General features: G+C 47.5%; 1 protein-coding gene across 2 annotated transcripts in view; it reads left to right on the top strand.

Moving 5' to 3' along the window:
• Positions 1-22,476, top strand: part of LOC147692132 (B-cell lymphoma/leukemia 11B-like) — a 75,974-nt gene that overhangs the window by 8,634 nt on the left and 44,864 nt on the right. For both annotated transcript variants that reach the window (XM_086938433.1, XM_086938434.1), the window contains exon 2: positions 4,746-5,051. In XM_086938433.1, the coding sequence (XP_086794559.1) occupies positions 4,746-5,051 (306 nt within the window). The remainder of the gene's footprint in view (positions 1-4,745; positions 5,052-22,476) is intronic.

Below are 22,476 nucleotides of genomic sequence, written 5' to 3'. Positions count from 1 at the left end.
GCTTGTTTGAGTAATTTCACGATCTCTGGGATTTTGATTTATTGACTGCCAGGTCCAGCTTCTAGCGTTATCCCTTCCTTGGTTGACGTTTTGTTCCCGCTGGTTCTACACTACTACAATTTTACTATGGTAGGGGACCTCAATCTTCATTTTGAGGATACATCATTCCCTAGGACCTTGGCACTAGTCGCGACTTAGCAGCCCTTCAGCTACTGCGGCTAGTCTCCTGAGGTGTGGGCATACGCTTGACCCCATTTTTTTTTATCATTTAAGTGAACTAGTGGGTGACAGACTGTAACAGATTACTTCAGTTTTAACCAGTGAGCTGGATGAGCAACAGTCTTGCATGTTCTCGGTTAAGTCTGGCTCTCCCTCCTATCCCGCCACTCCTGGCATCTTGGGGGGTGGAGTGGATGAACTTCTCCCTGTATTCAGAGATCTTCTTAATAACTCTGGTGTGGCCTAAGTCCAGCTGAGATAGAGATTTCTGTGGTTCCACTGCCTAAAAGCCTTCTCTTGATCCCAGTAAGCCTGAGCACTATAGGCCGATTTCTCTTTTTCCATTCCTTTCGAAAGTGGTTGAAAAATACATCAATTGGCAGCTCTCAGGATTTATTGAGGAAAAGTATCTTCTGCATAGAACTCAGGCGCATTTTAGACCTCCAGACAGTACTGAGTTGGCCTTTTGCAGGCCTCTGAGTCCATGCACCAGATTATGGTTCGGGGTGACACGGCAGCTCTGCTGCTGTTGAATCGGAGTCCAGCCTTCAATACCGTATCTCAAAGCCGCTTATTAGAGCAGCTGTGGTAATACGGGATCGGTTATACGGCTCTAAAATGGATGGCGTCCTTTCTGCAGGGCGAAACTTTTCAGGTTCTACAGAAGCCTTTCCACTCACAGGCTGTTCCACTGTCACAGGGGGTGCCACAGGGCTCCTTGTTGAGCCATACTTGTTCAACCTATACATTACTGAATGATATGGCGTTATAGTTTTAATATCATATAAGCGGATGATACTAAGCTCGATCGATTAGGCCAAGTCTGGTGTCTTAGTGGACTAATGTGTACACTGCAGGGACCTGTGTTTCACCTCATGGTCACAAGTTCAAATCCTGACGGGTCTGCTCAGCCTTTCATCCTCTGGGGTCAATAAAATGAGCACTATTGAGATGGGTGATAATAAGCATCTGTTATTCAGTGCCAAGATACCCTTCTGTGTGAACTTGCACTTCTGACGTTTTTTTACAGCTCCTAGCTTAATTGCATCTCTTTGCTAATCTGATGGACTTCTTCCATCAACTGCAGCCACCACTGTTATCCACTATGCCTGGAGAAACTCTCCATTCAGATATTTTCTGTTTTGTGGCCGTAGTTTTTATCACCTTTGTTGTTTTTACATATTACAATGACATAGATGCAAGTGCAGCCATCCCTGTCACGTACACAGGAGATAGATTAATTCCCTTATAAATCCCTGGAACTACACGGCCATTGTCTGGTGCTTATGCTTAACTGAAGTTGTTATCCCTTCACTCGGCCAGTACTTAGGACGCTAAAGGGAACTCGGCGGATTGATGCACCAAGGCAGAGGTCTTGTGAAACCGAATGCCTGCCTTCTCTCCAAGAGCTGGAAATATCGCATCTTGTCGAAAATAGACCACTATGAAACTGTTTTTATTTATTTGTGTGCGTAGGTCGTTTCTTTGGCTTGGTCCAGCCCTCTCCCAGTACAACTTGGAAGCAGGCAGGCTTCGTGCACTGGTATTGTCCTTCTTAAATTCCCATTGAACTCCCACAGTCTGCGATGAGAGTTAATTGCTGCACCGCCCAACCATGGAATTGTGCAGGTTGCTCGTCCTTACCCTCCTTGACCTTCATGGGGTCTAAGAGAGGTGCCTTTGGGCCTGGTCAGCCCATGCACCTCTGCAATTCCGCTCTCTCTTGGGTCTGGAAACTAGGCCGTATAGTTTCCTTGCGCACATTGCCGAGGGGCGAGTCTCCCTGGTCTCTTGCATCTAATCTTTTAGCACGGCCCTTGCCCTGGAGAGAGTCTTCTAGAAGCCCCCGAACGAAAAGGTGCGGCTTTGTTTCGACCTTTGCGTTGGGCGGTTCACCTGGGTTCAGGTAGCCTTGCTTCCCTCCAATTTGTTGGCAGCTGGGCACCGAGTGGGCGGTTCCACCCGGGCCGGACCAGAACACTCTTTTGTCTGAGCGCTAGCAATGCAGCTGTGTGCCGCTGCCCTCCCGCCCAGCCCCGAGACACTGGGTGTTTGTTCTGGAAGGTTTATCATCTCGATCCATCTTGTTATGATGAGTGCGTCGAACGCCTAAAGGCCATTCTGGTGGCCGGCTGCCAAGAATGCGCGAGCAGGCCCACACCTAGCCCCACCTGCGCCAGCTGCTCCCTTGTTCTCAGGCTTGTGGGCTTCACAGCAGAAGTGGTGTGGCCAGGCTCCAAGCGGCCGTTGGTGATGGCGAGGCAGCACCTTGTCGTTAAGAGCCGGGGACTCCCGCCCAGGGAGGGGCAGCTGGCCTCTGTTCCCACAGGTGCGCAGCACAGCTGCGGGCACATGTCGGCACCCATGGGTCTGACGTGTGGTCCAGCTTAAGGACATTTCTCACCGTGCTTTCAAATTAGGCAAATAAAGTCTGAAGTAAAAGCGGAACTCAAGGAGTTAAAAACGTGCAGCCACCAATCTATAGAAAAGACGTGGCGGAGTAAGCTCGTTCGTGTTTTTCAGTTGTAGTCTGGACAGACGCGAAAACGCCGTAGGAAAAAATAAAAAAGTAAAGTTGGACACCAAGCAGAGTGCGATTTGAGAGGAGCTGGGATAGGTGGGTACCTGGGTTTTCCCTGCCACCATGTTTTTAGGGGATAATAAGGCAACAAAGATGAGAGCTGAAAGGGCCAAGCTGTGTAGATGAATCCCATGGGAGTTCAGCTCTTACCCACGTGGGACACTCGGAGCACCGCAGCCCTCTCCATAAGGCCTCTGTCAGATGATCACAGGATGCCAGGAGCTGCCAAGACAGCCTATGGGTGGCACCTACAGATAGTGGGGGTGCAGTACCTGGAAGAGGAGCCCCTCCATTGGTTGTGATTGTGAGATGGCTTTTTCTTTGTCTTCCCCCTCCCAAGAATATTGAGAGGAAGTGTGATGAGCGTGTTATACTTGGCCCAGAGTGCAAGACGTTCAGGGCACGAGGGTGAACAGTGTGAGGAGGTTCAGTGTACATAACCGGATAGTATGATACGCTTGCAACTCATTAAGTCAGTCAGTCATTGTGAATTGTAAGGAAGAATAGAACCAGTGTTAGGAGCTTGTGCCACACGGACAACTATCGAAAGAGGACTTCAGCTTCCAGTGCACCACATTTCGTGAGATATGCAAATCAAGTCTAACGATGATATAGCTATTAGTGTCCACAACAAAATCAGTGTATTTATTGTATTTTTAGTATTTTTGGAGCTGTATTGTGCGTATACACCACCAATGTGAGAAAGTGCTGCATATATACACACACATATATATATACACACGTACACATATATAGCCAGACTAAACAGCATTTGTATTTTATCCCAGTAAAATCAATATTTCTGCGTTATACTACGGAGGGCCCGTGGCTTCCTATAAATAATGATGATGGTGTCCAGGTCTGCAGCATTTATTATATACTTGGTTCCAGGCAAGGAGAACATAGTAGGTAAGGTCTTTTTGGTAGAACAACCAGCAGGATGATATGTCAGGGAAGCCAAAGCAGGTGGTGTCATGAGCTCTACTTTGTGCCTCAAAAGGGAGATCAATTTCACGTTTTAATGGTACTGATGCCGGTAGTATCTTTCGTGTGGGATGGCCACTTCGCTACTTGTATTCATGGACCTCTTCAGCTTCCATATGATAACCTAATGCCTTCTGGGCTGTGTAGGCTTAGACGCCAAAGACTGGGAAGCTGGTGTTTAATGTATATTTTGTTACATCACACTGGAATTAGAGGGCAGTCTGATATCGCACATGCTCAGTGTTTTCAGTGGGATGAAAAAGATGGATGCTCTTTAAAAGGGACGTGGCCACAGAAACGTAACAGGCGAGGCCTATGTTATTACGGACATGCGTTATGTGTGCTTGTTCCCCCAGCAATTTTTTCTGTCAGTGCATCCAGATTGATCACACAATAACAAACCCATAAACTGAGAAAACAAGGAAATAGTGGCTTTACCAAAGCTTGTTAACTGAGGTTTTTTTTCTCCCATTTTACATTGAACTCCATTTTTCTGTGCAGTCTTCCGTAGTCACCAACGTCCTTTCTCTCCACACATCTTTCTGAAGTTCATCCATTTGCATGTCTCCCAATTCATCTCCTTCCTCTCTATCCTTGTCTTGTCTCTCTCTTCCTCTGCATGTCCTGAGTGCACATAGAGCGAGCTGCACCTCCATCCGCCTGCCTCTGGTGTGTTGGGAAGAAAGTGTACATATGGGGTGACTTACCAGAAGGCTGGTTCTCTGAAAGGCGAGTAGCACTGGGGCAGTCAGTCCAAGCTCTTCACCCTGGTCATCCTAGAGGTGACTCTTTGGTAGAGGGGGCGTGTGGAAAGGCAGGAACGGCCAGCATGTTGCCCTTCTCTAAGCTATGAGGAGAAGGCAAGTAGGCTACTCTCCTCATGCCGTAGAGAGAGGTGAGTGCAAGTGACATTTTCATTAAAGATTCAAACTGAATACTCTTCTTATATTTTGCTTTTTAGAAGACGAGAGTGAGATGGAAGCAGTAACAGCAGCCATGTGGGAGAAGCCGGGCAACTTCCCTGGGCAAAGTGACCTCCTGACCTGTGGGCAGTGCAGATGCACCTTTCCACTCCGCCACATCTTGTCTTTCATTGAGCACAAACGAATGCAGTGTGACCCCTCAAAATACTGCCAGGACCGCAGGAGCCGGGACCGCAGTCCCTCGCCAATCAGCGATATGACTGAGATGTCTCCCCTGCTGTCTGATATGGAGTCCAAGACACAGGGGCCTGGGCCTCTGGTCAAGCGAGAGATTTCAGTACAAAGTGAGTACCGGCACCCATTGGGTGAAATGGCGCTTTTGACTTAAGACATAGACGTTTACAAAATGCCTCTTTAATGTGTCACACCCCCGTCTTTTTGCCTTAAACATATGTCTCGAAATTGTATACGTTTGCCTCGTGGGCAGAGATGTGAAGGACACCCCACATATGAATTCAAGTATTATTATATTTATATATGGAGCTTCATATAATGGCCCTGCTGAGATTCTAATCAGTGGCCTCCAAGGCCCAGCAAATGGCAGTGGCAATCTTCAACTCGCTTTGCATTGCCCTCCTAACACACCTCCTTAGATATTTCTCCACGGAATTCCTTTGTCCTCCCTGGGTTTATCTTACACTCTTACCTTTCCTACAGCTAGGAACTTTGCACTTTTCTCTCTTAGGTATAATGCCATATCCATAGCCATACAGCTTGAACTTTAACCACAATTTCCCCTCTTGCGTCGATGTGTGCTCTTTTTGTTGATCTACATAATTTTTTTTACAGAAAAGTGCTGCTTTCCCAGAGACCCGGTAAGTACAATTTTAATGATGCATACGTTCTTGCCTCTCTGCTATCTGCCCTGTAGCATCCAGTTGCCTGGTCCGCACATGTAATCTCACAGGTCTGCTCACAATTTTTTCTGTCATGGGCCACCATGGCTCATGCATGTGCACCATGACCTAGGCCTGTCTGATGGATTGTGGTGTTGTTGGTCTGGGAGTGGCACCCAAAGCACTACCATCATAAGTGGGAAAGAGCTACTGCACTTACCAAAGGGTTAAGTATCAGAAGCACAGTGGTGGTGGCGTACCGTATTTTAGTAATAATGATCAGAAGCGTGACCAGGCATCTTTACCTGTGTCACAGGGGTGGGGTCTGCAGGCCCGCCCATGTAGAACTCTACCGCTGTGTTCTTAATTCACCCATGGTGTTAGCATGTAGCGCTGTGCAGAGTATGCATATTTGCCTTTTAGTGGACAATTCATGGAGGCCTGTGGGTTCCATATTGGAAGCCCAGGACCTTGAGGAAGGCATGCAGAGGTTGAATGATCCCTTCAGACAGATTTGTGTATTGCTACATTTGTGAGAGCTAGACGGGGCACACAAAGGAGGAAGGGAGAATCCAGCTTCCCTATGCACTTGAAAAGGGGACCTTGATTCTGGAAAGGTCACTGTTCAGTGTGGCCTGGGCACATCTCGGGGAGAGGATGGAGCTGTAAAGGGAATAATAAACAGTAGGGCTGGGGGCCTTTGTAACCTTTTGATAGGGGTATATGAGTGAGGCTGGTATCCAGGTGTGAACCTCTAGTCACTCCTATGACCTGCATTGTGGGGGTCTTCAGGAGTGGGGTAATTCCTGCTGAGACCAACTGCTTCCTGGTGAAAGGAAACCGAAGAGGAGTGGGCACTTCAAAGTGAGCCCCACAACACAAACTTTCAAGACTAAGACACTAAATCACATATTTGAATGGAAAGAGATTATAAAAAGCGGAGCTTAAGCCACCCAAACTTGTCAAACTAAAGCTGTACATCAACGTGGAGAAGCTCTGCACAAGTTCTGCCCGCTCCGACCAGGACTGGGGATGAAAGATCTGCTGGTGTCCCTGTTGGGAGAAGGGACATCACCCAGGAGAATTAATACCACTCACCAGCATTTGTCTGCCTGCTGAGACCAGAGGACCCTGTGAGGAGGAGTAGAGTGCCCAGTGGGAGTGAGGTCCAGTCGAGATCTTCTCGAGTGGATCGAGAAAGTAGAGTTTTTTTGTCCAAATCAGGACCATCGCTTCTGTTTCTTACCCCCACCCCCCTTCATGTATGCCAGGTTGAGGCTGCAGTGAAGATTGTGGGGCCGTCACCCTGGTGCATCGATGTACCACAAAGAGGACTTTACCCTTTGCTGTACTATGGCCTGGAGCAGCTGGCCCCCGTGTGTCCATGTTTGCCACCACTGTATTTCAGGTCAGGGTAACCGTGAAGAGAGAGGCCATCACCCTGGACCCTGCAGTTGTATGCTATTGTGAAGAGTAGCATGTTGTGACCTATGTAAGCAAAGCATCGATTCAACCACCCAAACTCAGAAGTACCCAAGACCTGCTGCAGAACCCTGGAAGACTTACCGCATGACAAGAGGCAAGCCTTGGACTCCTGCTGTCTCGCCTGCAGCTTCCAGGCTTCTGCTCACCTCTGACATGCATCCAGACCTTCCTTACTGCCACACCAACAAGAGTGGGTAAGACTGAAACCAAGACACTGGTGAATTTGCTCTAACTGAAATTGAATGGATGCTGAGAGACCTCGACTTTTCAAAAGCTGTTATGGAACTTCTAAAACTTGTACTAACTAGTGGGGCCAGCCCTGAATGTAGCCACATGAAAATGGGCGAATAACCACCGCCCTTAGATAGGGAAGCAGACTCTCGATCTTATCTGGACAATGCTAGAAAGCTAGCCTTATGAAGAATGTGTATGCTATTTGTGGTGTGCCGCATTTCACTTTGTGTTTATATATAATTACTACTTTTTTTTTTCATAAAAGCAAGTGTCTGACGACAATCATTTATTGGGGTTGCTGAATGTGTTTTGAGGCTTGTGCTCATGTAAAAGCTGCATCTACTTATTCACTCTCATGCTCCAGACGAACCATTGGGCTGCCTGAGCTACCACTAAGATGCAAGTATTGAAGCGGTACTTGGAACAGTTGCTCAGAACCCATAGTATGTCTGACCCCGGGACATCAGGAGTAAAAGGCCTCAACCTCCAAGGTTGGGCTTAGTAGCTCCTGCATGCCCAGTAACCCTCTGAAAGTGGTTCTGACACCTCCCACCCTGGCTTTGGAGATGATTTGTACTGAAATAGAGCCCCCTTCCTCCTGATCAGTGAAGGCTACACCAAAGACCCTACCCTTAACTGTTTTATAGAAGCTGACCCACAATATACTCTCCATACATTCCTTGGCCATAGGGGGCTCGACCTCCTATCATACTCTTGTTTGGCCCGTGACATTTATGCCCCCAAAGCAGAGTGATCCTTTACTTCTCCTTAATCTGCCATTTGCTGCCACACCTCCAATTGCCACAGGCGCCTTGAGTCCTCTTCATGCTCTAGGGACCACATGCCAACCTGCGTCCGTCCTAATTGCAGGATCAAATGCAGGATGGACTCCTTATGCCAACTGCACTATTCACCCATATTCTCCAGATGAATTTCAGGCTGCATTGTTCCTTTCTGAATAATGGGGTGCCAGGTCACTACTTAATGTATATGGGTTGAAACAATGATTGTGCATATGGCAAAAATCTACCCTATATTAGTTATTTACTTCTTGCTTTTGTTGCAAAAGTGAAAAAATCTTATCCTTGGTTTATGCCCCTAAAATCGATCTTCAAGATATTATGTCTCTTGTTTGCCACTGTGTTTTAGACGCGACAAATTGATTATTTTATATGATGCACAACATTACAGTTTACATCATTGAATTTTTTTTCTCTCACTTTATTTTGTTACATTAAGTTGCTGCTTCATTATATTTGGCACTATTCTTCTGTGCTCTCGTTTCATTAGATCCTGAGTGTTTCGTCCTGTGCTTTCAATTCATTGTGTTCCTTTGTACATTCGATAACCACGGCCATTCACCTGTATATAGAGAGCTGAGTAGGCATGGGTGGGAGGCCTCCCACTGGTCAACAACAGAGAGAAAGATCATGAGAAGTCTTATACAAAGTTATGCTAAATACATAATTCTGGCGTTGATCACAGATTAAACGGAGTAGGGCAGAGATAACATCAGCTTAATTAGAGTTTATCTTCAACCCCTTTCTGAGAAAGTTAGGAGTCTGGCCAGTCACTACGGTTAGATATTCCCCGGCATGGCATTGATTCACATTAAATTGGCCTCCAAAGCCTTCATTTTAAAAAGTTTCCTTTAGGCATCTTGGTGTTTATGGATACTTTAATTAAATAGTTGTGTGCATGGACTGTCCTCTTCAGTGATGAATTTTGAGCTCATCAGATGATAGTTCTATCAAAGAGCCATATCCGTCTTAGTGACTACTACCGAAATAGGCAAAAAATCGTATGGAAGCACAGTTTGCTTTTGTGCAATTTGGATCTGCACTGACTATCCTGCAAACAATCTAGGAAATGTAGTTTAGAAATTCAAAGCCATCTCAGCTGTTCCACCTGGACTTTGAGGTACTCCTACCTAAACCACCACAGAGATCTTGGCGATGACGGGTGCAAAATGCAACTAGTCTTATGGCCGCACTGTTTCCTTGTATGCCTCCTGGTGCTTCAATGAGAAGGCGGTCAAAAATGTAAGAACATTTTTATAGAAGTTCCAACATATGTAGGGTGTACGCCAGGCACCATTAAATTCTCTTGCCTGACTCTTATTGATGCTCTGATTTATATTTCATGACTTATGTAAAGCCTTTTTCTTACACTCTTCCAATTGTGGTTGCGCATTTGTCAATTGTCAATGAATAATGACTACGATTATAACTTTGCACTTTGACGAACACATACAGAAAAGGGCAAAGCATAATTTGCAACATTCAAGACCACTTTATACTTGCAATGTTTGAAAGGAATCAAAAATGTCTGAAAATCTGTGCACCTGAACACTGATAAAGCGACTGGTGAGGATATAGTGGTATGGCTCTTGAACTGGGTAAAGGATGCCAATTTTGGGTTGATGCTAAACCTAGCAGCTTCAGGGTGGTACAGAGTTACAGGGCCAGTAACTTGTGGCTGCATTATTATTTATTATAATTATGAATTGCCTGAAGGAGAACCCGCAGTTTGTGAACGTTGCTGATGACCCAAATTTGGGGCAGATAATGAACACTCCCAAGAGAAGAAGAAAACTACAAAAGGGTTTAAAGAGGTTAGAAAGCTACAGGTGTGCAAAAGGGGTGAAATGTAGCTCGGTTTATGTGACTGCATGCACGTAAGACACCCCAAATAATTAAAAATGTTTACATATCAAGTTATTTCTTTAAATTTTTACTTCAACAGAAAAGTTCAAAATAGTAAAAATGTAGATACCCAAAAGAAAGTTCAAACGATGGCCCCAGAAATTATTCGAAAAACGTAAATTGAAAAAGGGGTAGAAAGGGAAAACTGTTGGCGCACGGTTCTCCAGATGCTAAAAGCTGATGTGACGAGGGAGAACAGATTGTAAAGCTAACAGGAAAAAAGAAATAGGGGGTTATGGCAGTCGCCTCCAAAATGAATAAAGAAATTGTGAACTAAGAAAAAATAAATCTGGTAAAGAGGCGACTATAGAGGAAAAATATAAAGTGCAGAAAATAATCTAAAAACTAACACATATAAAAAACTTGAAGTGTAAAATTCAAAGTAATAGTATTAGGAAATAAACATTTGTAGCAAAAAAATACACCCACAGTCTCTGAAAGATCTGAGGGATCCCAATTAGTAACAAGCATTAGAAATGCAATAGGTCTCGCAGCATTAGAGTTAGTGCTTTTAGAATTGTTTATGTTTTTTTTTGTAAATCTTTAGCATGAGGTTGAGGGTGAGTGAGGGTGAGGCTGAGGGGTTGAGGGTGAGGGTGAGTGAGGGGTTGAGGGTGAGGGGTTGAGGGTGAGTGAGGGTGAGGGGTTGAGGGTGGGTGAGGGGTTGAGGGTGGGTGAGGGGTTGAGGGTGAGTGAGGATGAGGGGTTGAGGGTGAGTGAGGGTGAGGGTGAGTGAGGGTGAGGGTGAGTGAGGGTGAGTGAGGGTGGGTGAGTGTGAGTGTGAGTGAGGGTGAGTGGGGGTGAGTGTGGGTGAGGGATTGAGGGTGAGGGGTTGAGGGTGAGTGAGGGTGAGGGGTTGAGGGTGAGGGGTTGAGGGTGAGTGGGGGTGAGTGAGGGTGAGGGGTTGAGGGTGAGTGAGGGTGAAGGTGAGTGAGGGTGAGGGTGAGTGAGGGTGGGTGAGAGTGAGGGTGGGTGAGAGTGAGGGTGAGTGAGGGTGAGTGAGAGTGAGGGTGAGTGAGAGTGAGGGTGAGTGAGTGAGGGTGAGTGAGAGTGAGGGTGAGTGAGGGAGGGTGAGGGTGAGTGAGGGTGAGTGAGGGTGAGTGAGGGTGAGTGAGGGTGAGTGAGAGTGAGGGTGAGTGAGAGTGAGGGTGAGTGAGGGTGAGTGAGTGAGAGTGAGGGTGAGTGAGGGTGAGTGAGGGTGAGTGAGGGTGGGTGAGGGTGAGTGAGGGTGGGTGAGGGTGAGTGAGGGTGAGTGAGGGAGGGTGAGGGTGAGTGAGGGTGAGTGAGGGGTTGATGTTGAGGGGTTGAGGGTGAGTGAGGGTGAGTTAGGGTGAGGGGTTGAGGGTGAGTGAGGGTGAGGGGTTGAGGGTGAGTGAGGATGAGGGGTTGAGGGTGAGTGAGGATGAGGGGTTGAGGGTGAGTGAGGGTGAGGGGTTGAGGGTGAGTGAGGGTGAGGGTGAGTGAGGGGTTGAGGGTGAGGGGTTGAGGGTGAGTGAGGGTGGGTGAGGGGTTGAGGGTGAGTGAGGGTGAGGGGTTGAGGGTGAGTGAGGGGGAGGGGTTGAGGGTGAGTGAGGGTGAGGGGGAGTGCGGAAGCAGCACGGAGGGCAGGGAAGGGCGGAAGCAACAGGGAGGGCAGGGAAGGGCGGAAGCAACAGGGAGGGCAGGGAAGAGCGGAAACAGGGAGGGCAGGGAAGGGCGGAAGCAACAGGGAGGGCAGGGAAGCGCTGAAGCAACACTGAGGGCAGGGAAGTGCTGAAACAAAACGGAGGGCAGGGAAGGGCTATTTTGTATTTTATTGTAAATATGCGGACACAGAGGGATGGAGCTAGCCTTGCGCGAAGATGGCTGCGCTCTAGGCAAGCTCCTTTGGCTGCCACCTAATGAACAGCAATATGCTGCGGTAAACAAAATAATTAGAATTTAGAGAAGCTGACCTGTGCTTCGTGTGGGATTGAGGTCCCCCGCTAAAAGGTCTTGTACTAAGAAAAATGTCCAGAAGGAAAAGAGAGGAATGGTGGTAGCTGCGTTGTCAAAACTTTGTAAACAGCATTGGGTGCAGGGTGGATTCCAACATGGCGGCAAAGTGTCCCATAACAGAAAACAGGTCAGCGTTGTAGCCCAATTGGAAGATTCATGTGATACCGGGAGGCGCGCTGAGAGCTGCGCACTTCACCTGAACATTTTGAGGAATAGGAGGTGTTCCTTCACGTCGCGTTTCGATAGGGAAATAAGAAAAACGCGTCGCAAGATTTTCCGAGCAAGAATTAGAGTCTTCCTACAGAAGATACAAGTAAGACTGTTCCGATACCTTGTCAGAGTAAAAGTTCATAAATATTAACTGCGCGTGCTCTCTGGAGGCTCAGCTTCTCCTGAGCTCATGCGCAGTTGAACAGAATATCTTCTAGAGTTTACCAGAGTCTACCAGAGAAATATTTATCAAGTATTCTACGAGTATCAAAGTAAACAAAATAATTAGAATTTAGAGAAGCTGACCTGTGCTTCGTAGGGGATTGAGCACACAAAATAGGCTTGCCACCGTACATGTGAAGCAGGCGTTGTCCCGCGGCCTAGATGGAAGCGGCAAGGACCGCCCTGCAGAGGATGTGGGAGGCCGCTGGCTGTGAGCTGCTCCTGTGCAGGCGGGCACTCTGTGGAGCCGGTCAGCGCCTGTGACGCTGTGCTCTGCAGCTGGAGGACGGGCGGCACCGAGGGAGCTGCGACCGGCCTGTGGGAATGACTGGCAGGATCAGTGTGCCTGCAGCCCGGTAGATGAGCATGGCTCGCGGCGGACTGAGACGTAGTCTTGCTGTAGGCTGCGACACGGCGGGAAGGGGAGGGGGCGGAGCGGGTGAGCTGCGCGAGGGACGCAAACCAGACGAGTGATGTGACCGTTGCGGCGGTGTTACGCGGAAGGAAGTTAGACGGCGTTAGACGGAAGGAAGAGAGGGGAGGGGGAGGAGAAATGCGACACGGCGGGAGGGGGCGGAGCGGGTAAACAAAGACGGACGTGCACGCGCACGCGCTTTTAAGGTCAATGCGCATGCGCATAAGCTCAATGCGCATGCGCATTGACCTTAAAAGTCACGGGCACTGCAAGGAATCGCCACGATTCCTTGCAGTGTAGATAAAGAGTGGATAAGTCGCAATACTCTCGCTTGCTCGATGCGCATGCGCATCGACAGGCGAGACCTAAAAATTGTGACCCTCCCCCTAAGACGAGTATACTGATCCGCTGCCTCACTAACCAACATCTCTTAGCCTTTCCCAGGGCTTGAGAAATGTGAATTGTTCAGTCCCTGAGAGCACTTTGCCTCCCCAAAGCTCTGAGAGGTTGACTTTTTCAGTCTCCAAAAGTTCTCACCATCCACCCACACTCTTAAATCTTGGTTTCCCCTCCTCAGTCTCCGAGAGCTCGGCTCTACTCCCATCATTCACATAACTGTCCCCCCTGCAAATGAAAGTTGAAACTTTAATCATATTCCTCATTATAAATTCTGCCTGTTTTTTTATAGCTGATCAAGACTCTATGCAGTGCAGCTGCCTAGGGCAAGGCTTCTCACGGGTGCTCTGGCTCCGAGAGTCTTCCTGTATTGTTTGCTTTATTGGCTGCATGAGTATTCAAGAGGCGAAGTGGCTTTTTTTTTACCTCCTGTTGACCAGGGTCTTACAACCCCAGCTTATTTTCCAATTTGGGGGCATGATTGGTCTGGAGGGGCAACTAGGTGTTGCGTTGCTGGTAGGCAACTTCAGGTTCAGTGTTCCAAAATGTATCCTAGGTGCTTGTACTGATACCCTAGGGTATGTAAGATAAGCTTCTATACAATCTTCTGTGCCTGAATTTTGTCTGGCTGTGTTTTGGTTCCTTTAGAAGCATTTGTAAGCACACTACCATGGCGCAGTGTTTATTGCCACTGCAAACCCTATTGTCGTTTGCTACCGAAACCCATAAGGGTGTATTCTTGAGAAGTCTTTCTCAACTGATGGACTTCATGGTGTCATGGCACACCTAGAAATCTTCTCTCTTCAGTGAACTGTTGTTTATATTAGTGGCTTATGGATTATATCCAATACATACCTTCCTCGTTTTTTCAGTGCCTTTGCGAGCTGTGGGCTATAACTCTGCAGTTGGCGAAATTGCTGGATAAGGAGAAGAGTGCACCTCTTATCCATCTGTTTTCCTTTATTTTGTCTACACTCTGTCTCTTGGCGCCTTTTGATGTGTTCTCACTGACAGCGGAGTAACTTTCGTGATAGTATTTTAGCATTTTTAATCAGCCCTAGGCTGACAATATCCTCAAATTCTTGCTATGGATTCACATGCCAATTGATATTTGTTAACATGCAGACGCCCAAGTATACTGCATCGCCTCAAAACTTTGAGTATTAATTCTTTGTTAACTCGTTTTCATATGGACAGCACAAATACAGTTTGATCTAATGTACAGACTGACGAGTGATAATGTGCAGCTGTACTCACTTTTATCACTTTTATGTAGCGGGAGACGTGAAAGATCAGAAGCCCAAAAATACCAGCTGTAGAGGCTTCACCTAATGAACTCCCAATCCATTTCAGCCATTAAAGAGTATCAATCTGTCCATGATTTTTTGTGCCTGAAAGTTGCTTTTACTTTGTACAGTAGTCTTTGGAGCCATCATTGATGTAAGGGACAACACATAGGTTTTTTTTTCCAGAGTTCCGATTTGTTGTGTCACCTCTTTAAGCAGGAGGTCGAAACATTACTGAAAGCTTTTCTTCAGGAGACTTGCGATCCATATTGTAAATGCATTTTGGTACTGAATGTGAGTGGTGCTTGGTCTTGACTGTCATGGGAACACCTAAACGAGCATCTGGTCAGTTCTAGAAATGAACTTGCTTCCAAAGCATGGCTGAATGACCACGTATTGACTTAAGTGTAATACTTTGTGTTGAAACCTGATGATCTGTAAGAAGGAAATTGAAAACAGAATGGAAGGCGCACTCAAAGGAATTACGTAAATGCTTGAAGTCTTGATTTTTCTTTTTTCTTTATTTAGGTAATTATACCAAAAGAACATACACAGCCAACGCGTTTCGTTACGTGTTGTAACTTCGTCAGGGCTAAATTTGTGTTGTAGTGAAAAAGGAGTAGAATGGAACAGGCACCGTAGGGTAACGTAAAGTCTGGATGATATACTAGGTAGATCTGCTCAGTATGTCTGATTCCATAAAAAGTGACAAATGGCCTGTCGCCATCGGTGAAGATTGAGATTGGTAGGTACAGAAATCTTATCTCTGTAGTACAGCTAAAGGTGGTACCTATACCAATTGTAGCACAGTCACTTGTGTGGCGCTCTTTATGTGAATGAGGCGAAGTATGTTTTCTGGCCGCGTCGGAAGTCAAGACAGCGGCCCACTGGCCATGATAGTTTCCCCAATATGGATTAGAGGTCTCCTGGCACGGTAAAACGGGTTCAAAAACACGATACGCTAGAAGGAGATTTGACATAAATCCTTTTCACTGACTTTTAACCTTCCATCAGAGTGACCTGACGGTCAGTTTGATTTCCTTCCTCTTTGTTCAGAATATTATAGTCGCACGTCTTCATCTTGTGTCGAAACTCTTGTCACACCAGGTGACCATGCAATTTTAACCATCCTATTAAAGGTGCCCCTGTGAGTGAGTGTGAAAGAAATGGGGTGAGGCCATACAAAGGAAGATTCGTGGGCACAAGAACAACTGTGGGTCAATAAGCGGCGCATCTGGGACAGCTCATCGAGCTGCTGCCGGAACTGGAACAGTGCATCAGGGACCTATTGTCCAGTAGTTCATGTGTTGAGGCAGTAGGTTCAGGATTTGTAGTAAAAGTGAGGATGTGTGTTTCCTGGCTCCTGATGTAGGTAGCTCTAAAGGAGAAGGGACACGTGGTGCATCTCAAGGAACGGGACTCCTCTGACCCTAAAGTCTGAATATTTTGATATCTCTGGGCACCGCCCTTAATGCAGGGGACGATGCAGAACCATGGCATCTATAGTGATCCCTTTAATAGTGCTTAGACCCTAGACCCTTCTTCAGGAGCAGGATGCATGAGCTCTGCTGTCTAGCTGAATTGCCCTTTAATCCGTTCGAGTCAAGAGGGTTATTTTTAAAGTCTTTCACATGCCTTTCGAATGCAGACCACATCATGTGGTCTTGCCAGTGAGGTAGGATGGAGGTAATAGCGAAGACCTGTTCTAGGAGATTGTTGGACCGTGTCAAGTAGATGCCTGCCCTTCCCCTTTTCTAGATCTAAAATGAAGCATGCAGTCCCCAGGGACTGTAACTTCTTTACCTGCATCCGTCTGCATATGCACATGAAGAAACCAACAATGTGTATTTCGGTTTCTCCTTACCTAAATATTTTTTTAAAGTTTTATATTGTATGGACCACGCCATCGTTGATGACAGAATTTTTATTTTTTTTTTTTTACTCTTTTTGCCTCCCTCTGCTTCAGCGTACATTGTAAATCTGCATCTGCGGTCTATTCACGTGTTCTCTCTCGCTGTATTGCCCAAGTTCCTTCCTTCCTCTGCCCCTTTCTCCCCTTTCTTATTTCTCCCCTTCCTCACTGCCCTCCATGTTCTCCCGCAGGTTTTCCATCCTATATCCTCCTGTGCCCCATGTTTCCTCTGCTTCTCCTCGTCTACCCTGCAGGTTATCCAGCCTATGGCCTTGCCCCTTACGTTCCCCCAATTCGATCCTATCAGTCCCTCACGTTTTCACTCCTCTCCCAGTAATCCCTTGTGTTATGCCATAGCCCCCTGCCCCCAACATCCTCCGTGGTTGTCTGGCCCAGCCCTGTCTGCCTGGGGCACTACCTGCTGGGATCCGGTCCAGACTCGGAACAGGGCCAAAATCAACCCTTTCAAATATCATTTTTTTTTGCGCCTCCTTGGCCTGCGGCGGCCTCTGTGCCTCGTGGTGTGGCGCACGAGGCCTTCTTCCGTGCACCAACTTGTCGCGCATCAGCCAGTACGAAGTGGACTAGTTCCAGGGTGAGCGCCCGCGGAGCATAGAGACAGGATAGTAGAGTGAGGGGCCTTGTGGTAAATGTGGAAGTCGATGAGAACAGGTCGGGGTGGAAATGGGGCTCGAAGTTTGAACGCGGTTGGTGCGTGTAACAGGGGTGCAGGGCTGTAGTGTTTGAGGGCAGACTATGTGGCTGAGGGGATTGAGTAAAACATGAGACTATGTTAGACGCATTTAAGGGAAGGAAGGTGGGGCTGGGGTTTTGGGCATAAGAGGAATGTTTGTATGGGATGAAGGGCGCCGGCATTAAGGGGGTGCTAGCGACGGGGGGTTCCGGAACAGGGGTGAGAGACATAGCAGGAAATGGCTGTATCTGCTTGGGTGCTGGCCTTTGTGGACAATGAGATGGGGACTTGGAGCTCAGATAGGCGAGGACGTGGTTGATACAATTTTAATACTAAAAACAAAAATAAAGTACAAGGAATTTCCTGTATTTAAAAGCTGGTAACTCTCTGTAGACAACGTCATTTTACTATAAGGCCTGTCCGCAGCTCTGCTTTTGATGGGGTTGTAGTAACAATGCAGTAGCTTTTGGCCGTATGATTTATTTGTTAAATCTGATGTGATCGTAGGTTCGAATCCCAGCAATTCCACCTCATCCTTTAGAGATCGGAAAATAAAGTACCATTGCATCAGGTAATTGTTGTTTAATTTAGCTTAGAAATGGGAGCGTGATATAAAATTCTTTGTTAAAACTGTAATTATAATTGTGATTATTAATAGTAATTCACCCCCCTATTTCCCTTGCGAGGTTCATAAGTTGCCGCCTGAACAATTTCTGTTTTCTAGCATCATTGTCAAAAATTACTTTTGCAATTTGACATCTTCAGTCTGTCCTAGCCTTTGACCTAACAACACCTTGCACGCTTAGACTTGTAGGCCCTCACCTGGAAGATGAACAGTAAAAGTACAAGCCCTGATAGCAAAGTGTAGTTTGCCAAGGGCCCAGGGCTGGCATATGGTGTATTGCGCACAAAGATAGGTCCCTTGGCAGCACTGCCTGGCCACCATCTCTTGTCTTCCCCGTTCAGATTCCATGCAGTTTAAAGCCAGGTGGGCCACAACGTGGATTTTTCAGATTTCGATGAGGGGATGTGCTTGTTATACAGTTCCGATGGCTATCAGACACAAGCAGTAGTCCCCAATTATAAAAGTCCCCTCTGCAACCTTGGCTTTTCAGACACTAAACGAAGAAGCATAAAATACATTGTATTTTTGTTACATGCTCTGCTGCCTCTAGTTTTCCTTTTTTTTTTTTTTCGCGCTAGGGGCACCCCATAAATCTGTCTTGAATATAAACTTGAAAGTTTTAATTTTTCACAGCCCAGCCACAACTGGCAGCACACTGTGGATAAAGCAGGGTCTTGGACTTGTAGCTGCCTCAGTTGAATTGACAGTGCCCCCTGTCTACTCTGAGAGTCTGCATCAAAGGCCTGACAAAACCCCAGACACTTCAAGCGTCACCTAAGGGAAGACTCGCAAGGAACCAGATTGAGCAACCGTGCAAAAGGCATGTAGGTGTGGTCCTAAGCCTGAGACTCTCACGACACATAGATGCGCATAGTTTAGAGCCAAGACTGGATTGTCCTGCTAGCAGTGCATGAATGAACACATGAAAAAACATTCGTAAAGTGTGGTTACCCGTGGGCATCCCAGCGCTGCCTGTGGCGCCACTTGAGCATTGAGCAGATCAAGGGAAAAGAAAAGTTTTCAGTTTTCAGCAGGGCATTGTACTTTGCCATTTACTATTTGCTTTTGAGCATCTACATATAATTCTTTTACAAAAACATATAATTGATTGTAAAATAGCTTAATGAGTCAAGTACCTGCTTCCATGGTCTGTGGTAACCCCAGATCCCAGGTTCTACTCCTAGTAGACCAGTCAGAGCCTTTCAGCCACATAAAATGGACCAATATTATCAAATGGTCTGTCCTGCAAAGAATGCGTTAACATGGGCTGGTAAAACATGTAAAATACTGTTTAAAAAAACGTACTTTTCTCACACCTACCCTTGCCTTCCACCTAAAATACAGACATGGGGGCGCCGATATCGTCAAATATTCATGACATTTTCTTAATATCCAGAGAAGCTAAAGGTACATACATTGAATCTATATCGAACCTATTCATATGCCAGAGTTTACCCTGAAAAAATGGCAAAGATCTCGACATCTCGGAGCCCGAACCTCCCTGCTATAGCTTTATCTGCAAAGGTCAAACACAGTATTTTTAGACAGACATGCAAAAATGATACTTGGTAAAAACATGGGCAGTATCAGTTGAATGCGACCTCTGAATTGCCACAACATTACCTTCTCTTAAGTTGAGAACCGCTGTATATTATGATTTGGTAAGCAAAGGGACATTCAAAATAAATCTGTGTCAGTTCCAAATATGGGCCTTAGATGGTATGGGAAACAGTGTTTCATTCAGTACCACTTAACAGTGTTCATTAATTTTCCCTGCTTCAAATGGTCACATTTTTTTAGTGGTGTTTGTAGAGTAGCAGACCTAAAGCTTGAATTGGAAAACTGGGCTGCATTTTTTGGGGTCGTACATATTCAAATTGGGGAACTAGGATCTGGCGGTGTTGGGGCCTTCCTTACAGATGATGTTAGTATTGGGTCCCAAGGTTTTGAAGTCAGTTCTTCCATCTACAGAGAGCCAGTGGACGGACGGTATTCATGTTGGAGTGACTTTATCATCCTTCTTCCAATTTGAAACACAGTTTGTCATCCTTGTTTAAGCCATTTGGAGCTACTCAGTCAGTTTATTTGACGATCCGCATTGAGGTGGTTGTAAAAAGTCCTAATCTGGGTTAATCCAGGCCTGTCAAGCTAAACCCGATGGCTCAGTTGAAGGAAGAGGGAGTTCCTCAGTAGGTTTAGCAGGTAGTTCACGTAACTATAATTTGATTTGTAGGAGTAGGAAGATATCAGCATAAAAAAATAATAGTCGTGTTCTTTGCTTTATGAGTACCCATTGGGGGTGAGCCCAGGGGTTTTAGTGGCCTGCAAATGTCAGAGGGCTGCTTTGCTTGCCACCAAACAGAAGTACCTCTGTATTTGACCCATGGAGATATGGGAAACTCGCCTTCATCCAAAAATGTAATGCATGTGCTCTAGTTGTGCAGAGATTTTGCACTGGTAATGTGGACCTGCTTCGTGCTGAACATGGGTATTTGTGTACGTTTTGAATGTGTTAGTGATATAACGGGGGACTGCACCATTGGAGGCTTGTACCATTTGCACTGCAGAGGGTAATTGAAAGAACCCGGGGGTACCCCTTTTGCAATATTTATTGGTAATGTATTTGGTGGTGTCTTTGTGGATTTGTTAACTTGAAACTGAAAGGCACAACTTGATGTACTGTGGAGTTCTAGAAGTCATCCCTTAAATTTTTTGGCCGGGATTAGAATTCTATTTAATTGTGTTTTTTTGATGGTGCTGCAAGCCACTTTACAAGTGCCCCCATGCCACGGAGGCACCTGTAACAGAAAAGGAATGTCACTTAGGCATGTTTTTCGTTGCATCCATTGCTCTGTCCAGCTAAGCTGGATTTGGACCAGACAGTAGTTCATCTCAATGTTGCATCTGACTCCAGTTGACCGCAATTAAACTCCCTGTCACAAGAGCAGATGCTCAGCAGCACAAGCTCAGGAACTTGTTTGAGTACAGTTTCTAGTATGTAGGTGTACAGATGATTAAATATTAACGCCAGAGGGCTTGAGATGACGCCCGGCTTGTTGGCAGTCTCTGCATAGTAGCACAACTAAATGGCTGTAGAAACAGAATTTCCTTGCATTCAGCGGAGTGCATTTGTAAGATGCTAGGGTTCCTTTTTGAGAAGGCAGTGCTTAAAGTATTATCAGTAACATTCTGGATTCTGGGCCGTGGGGAAGCTCACTTCATGTAATTTACTACAGTCAGGGCTGTTTGATGGGGCGTGGCTAAGCGCGCAACGGGAATGGCCGCCTTTGGGTAGAGCTCCGCACCGAGCTCCCCTTCCCGGCGCATTTACCCGTGAAACCGCCGCTTGCAGCCGGCCGAAAACCGCCGGCGCCGCACTGGGACGTCTCCCTTCACCACCCTGCCGATTCTGGGACAGATCGGTGACGGTGAAAATCACCGAGACTTCTGCGGCACGGAGGCCGCCCGCGAGGCACCCAACCCGGACTGGCGATCAGGAGAGACCGCGGCTTCGCCACACACGGTAGGCCTGAACTCGTGGCCCACGCACAAGGTGATCACGAAGTGCAGCGGGGTGCTGGCGATATCTGAGACTGGCCCTGGCCCGACCTGCAGACCCACGCAGCAGGCGCCTCCCGCCCCCGTGCCCCGACCGGTCAGCAGCCCAAGACCGCCTGGAGGGAGCCGGCTGGACTGACGTGCACCAAAGGTAGGCGGGGAAGACCTGCTTCACCAGCAGCGGGGACCTGCAAACACCCCCCCCACACCCCCGGGGACCCTACCCCTCCACACAGCGGCTGGTGGACCTGGCCCAGAACTGTCATCGGCAGGAACAGGCGCGCAATTGGGTAGCGGACACGGCTGACCCTCACTTAGCTCCAGTGAAGTGATCTGCGCCATCCCGGCTGTAGGAACAAGCACCTGCCCACGGCCGGACCACGACACGCCGAGGGCACACGGCGCCCACAACACCACTTGCATCAAGTGTGCAACGGCCCGCACAGCTCATTGCGGCACCCAGACACGACGAGGGGAGGCACGCCTAGAACCCACGCCGCCCGCTGCTGGTGAGACATCGGCCCAACAATCCCCGGAGGTGGAATACCACCGACGAGAAGCCACGGACGCAGACGTCTGCACACACACACACTGTGCACACCGGGGGATACTCTACTGCCCTGACACTCGGTGAGTTCACACATCGACAGGCCCCCAGGAGGTGGGACACACCACCGGCGCGAGAGCGACACCGTGGTGCAGATGTCTAACGGACCTAGGACGCGCGCTGGGGCTGGAGGCGCAATCTCGAAAGGCAAAATGGATAAGTCCGGGAAAGGCACAGACCCAGACCACACAGCGGCAAAGCTCGACACAATGCTGGCAGCAATGGAAAGACTGGAAGAGTCCATGCAACTGACCCGCACCTCCCTGGCCGCCAAAATAGACAGCGTGGCCGTGGACCTGACGCACCTACGGGCGGACCATAAGAAGCTGGCGGAACGCACCACAACCCTTGAAAGCAACATACAGGAGCTTCAACCCCGGACAGACCAGTCGCACAAGCAAATACAGGACTTACTGAACAGGGTGGAATTCTTGGAGGACAGAGCTGAAGATGCGGAAGGCAGGACACGCAGAAATAACGTACGCCTTGTCGGGGTTCCGGAGAAATGGGAGGGGAGGTCCCCGGAGGAACACATGGAACAGTGGCT

The sequence above is a fragment of the Lissotriton vulgaris genome, chromosome 9 (genome assembly GCF_964263255.1).
Source record: "Lissotriton vulgaris chromosome 9, aLisVul1.2, whole genome shotgun sequence".
Lineage (NCBI taxonomy): Eukaryota > Metazoa > Chordata > Amphibia > Caudata > Salamandridae > Lissotriton > Lissotriton vulgaris.
The sequence above is the reverse complement of the archived record's forward strand: the minus strand, read 5'-3'. Positions and strand labels throughout refer to the sequence as shown.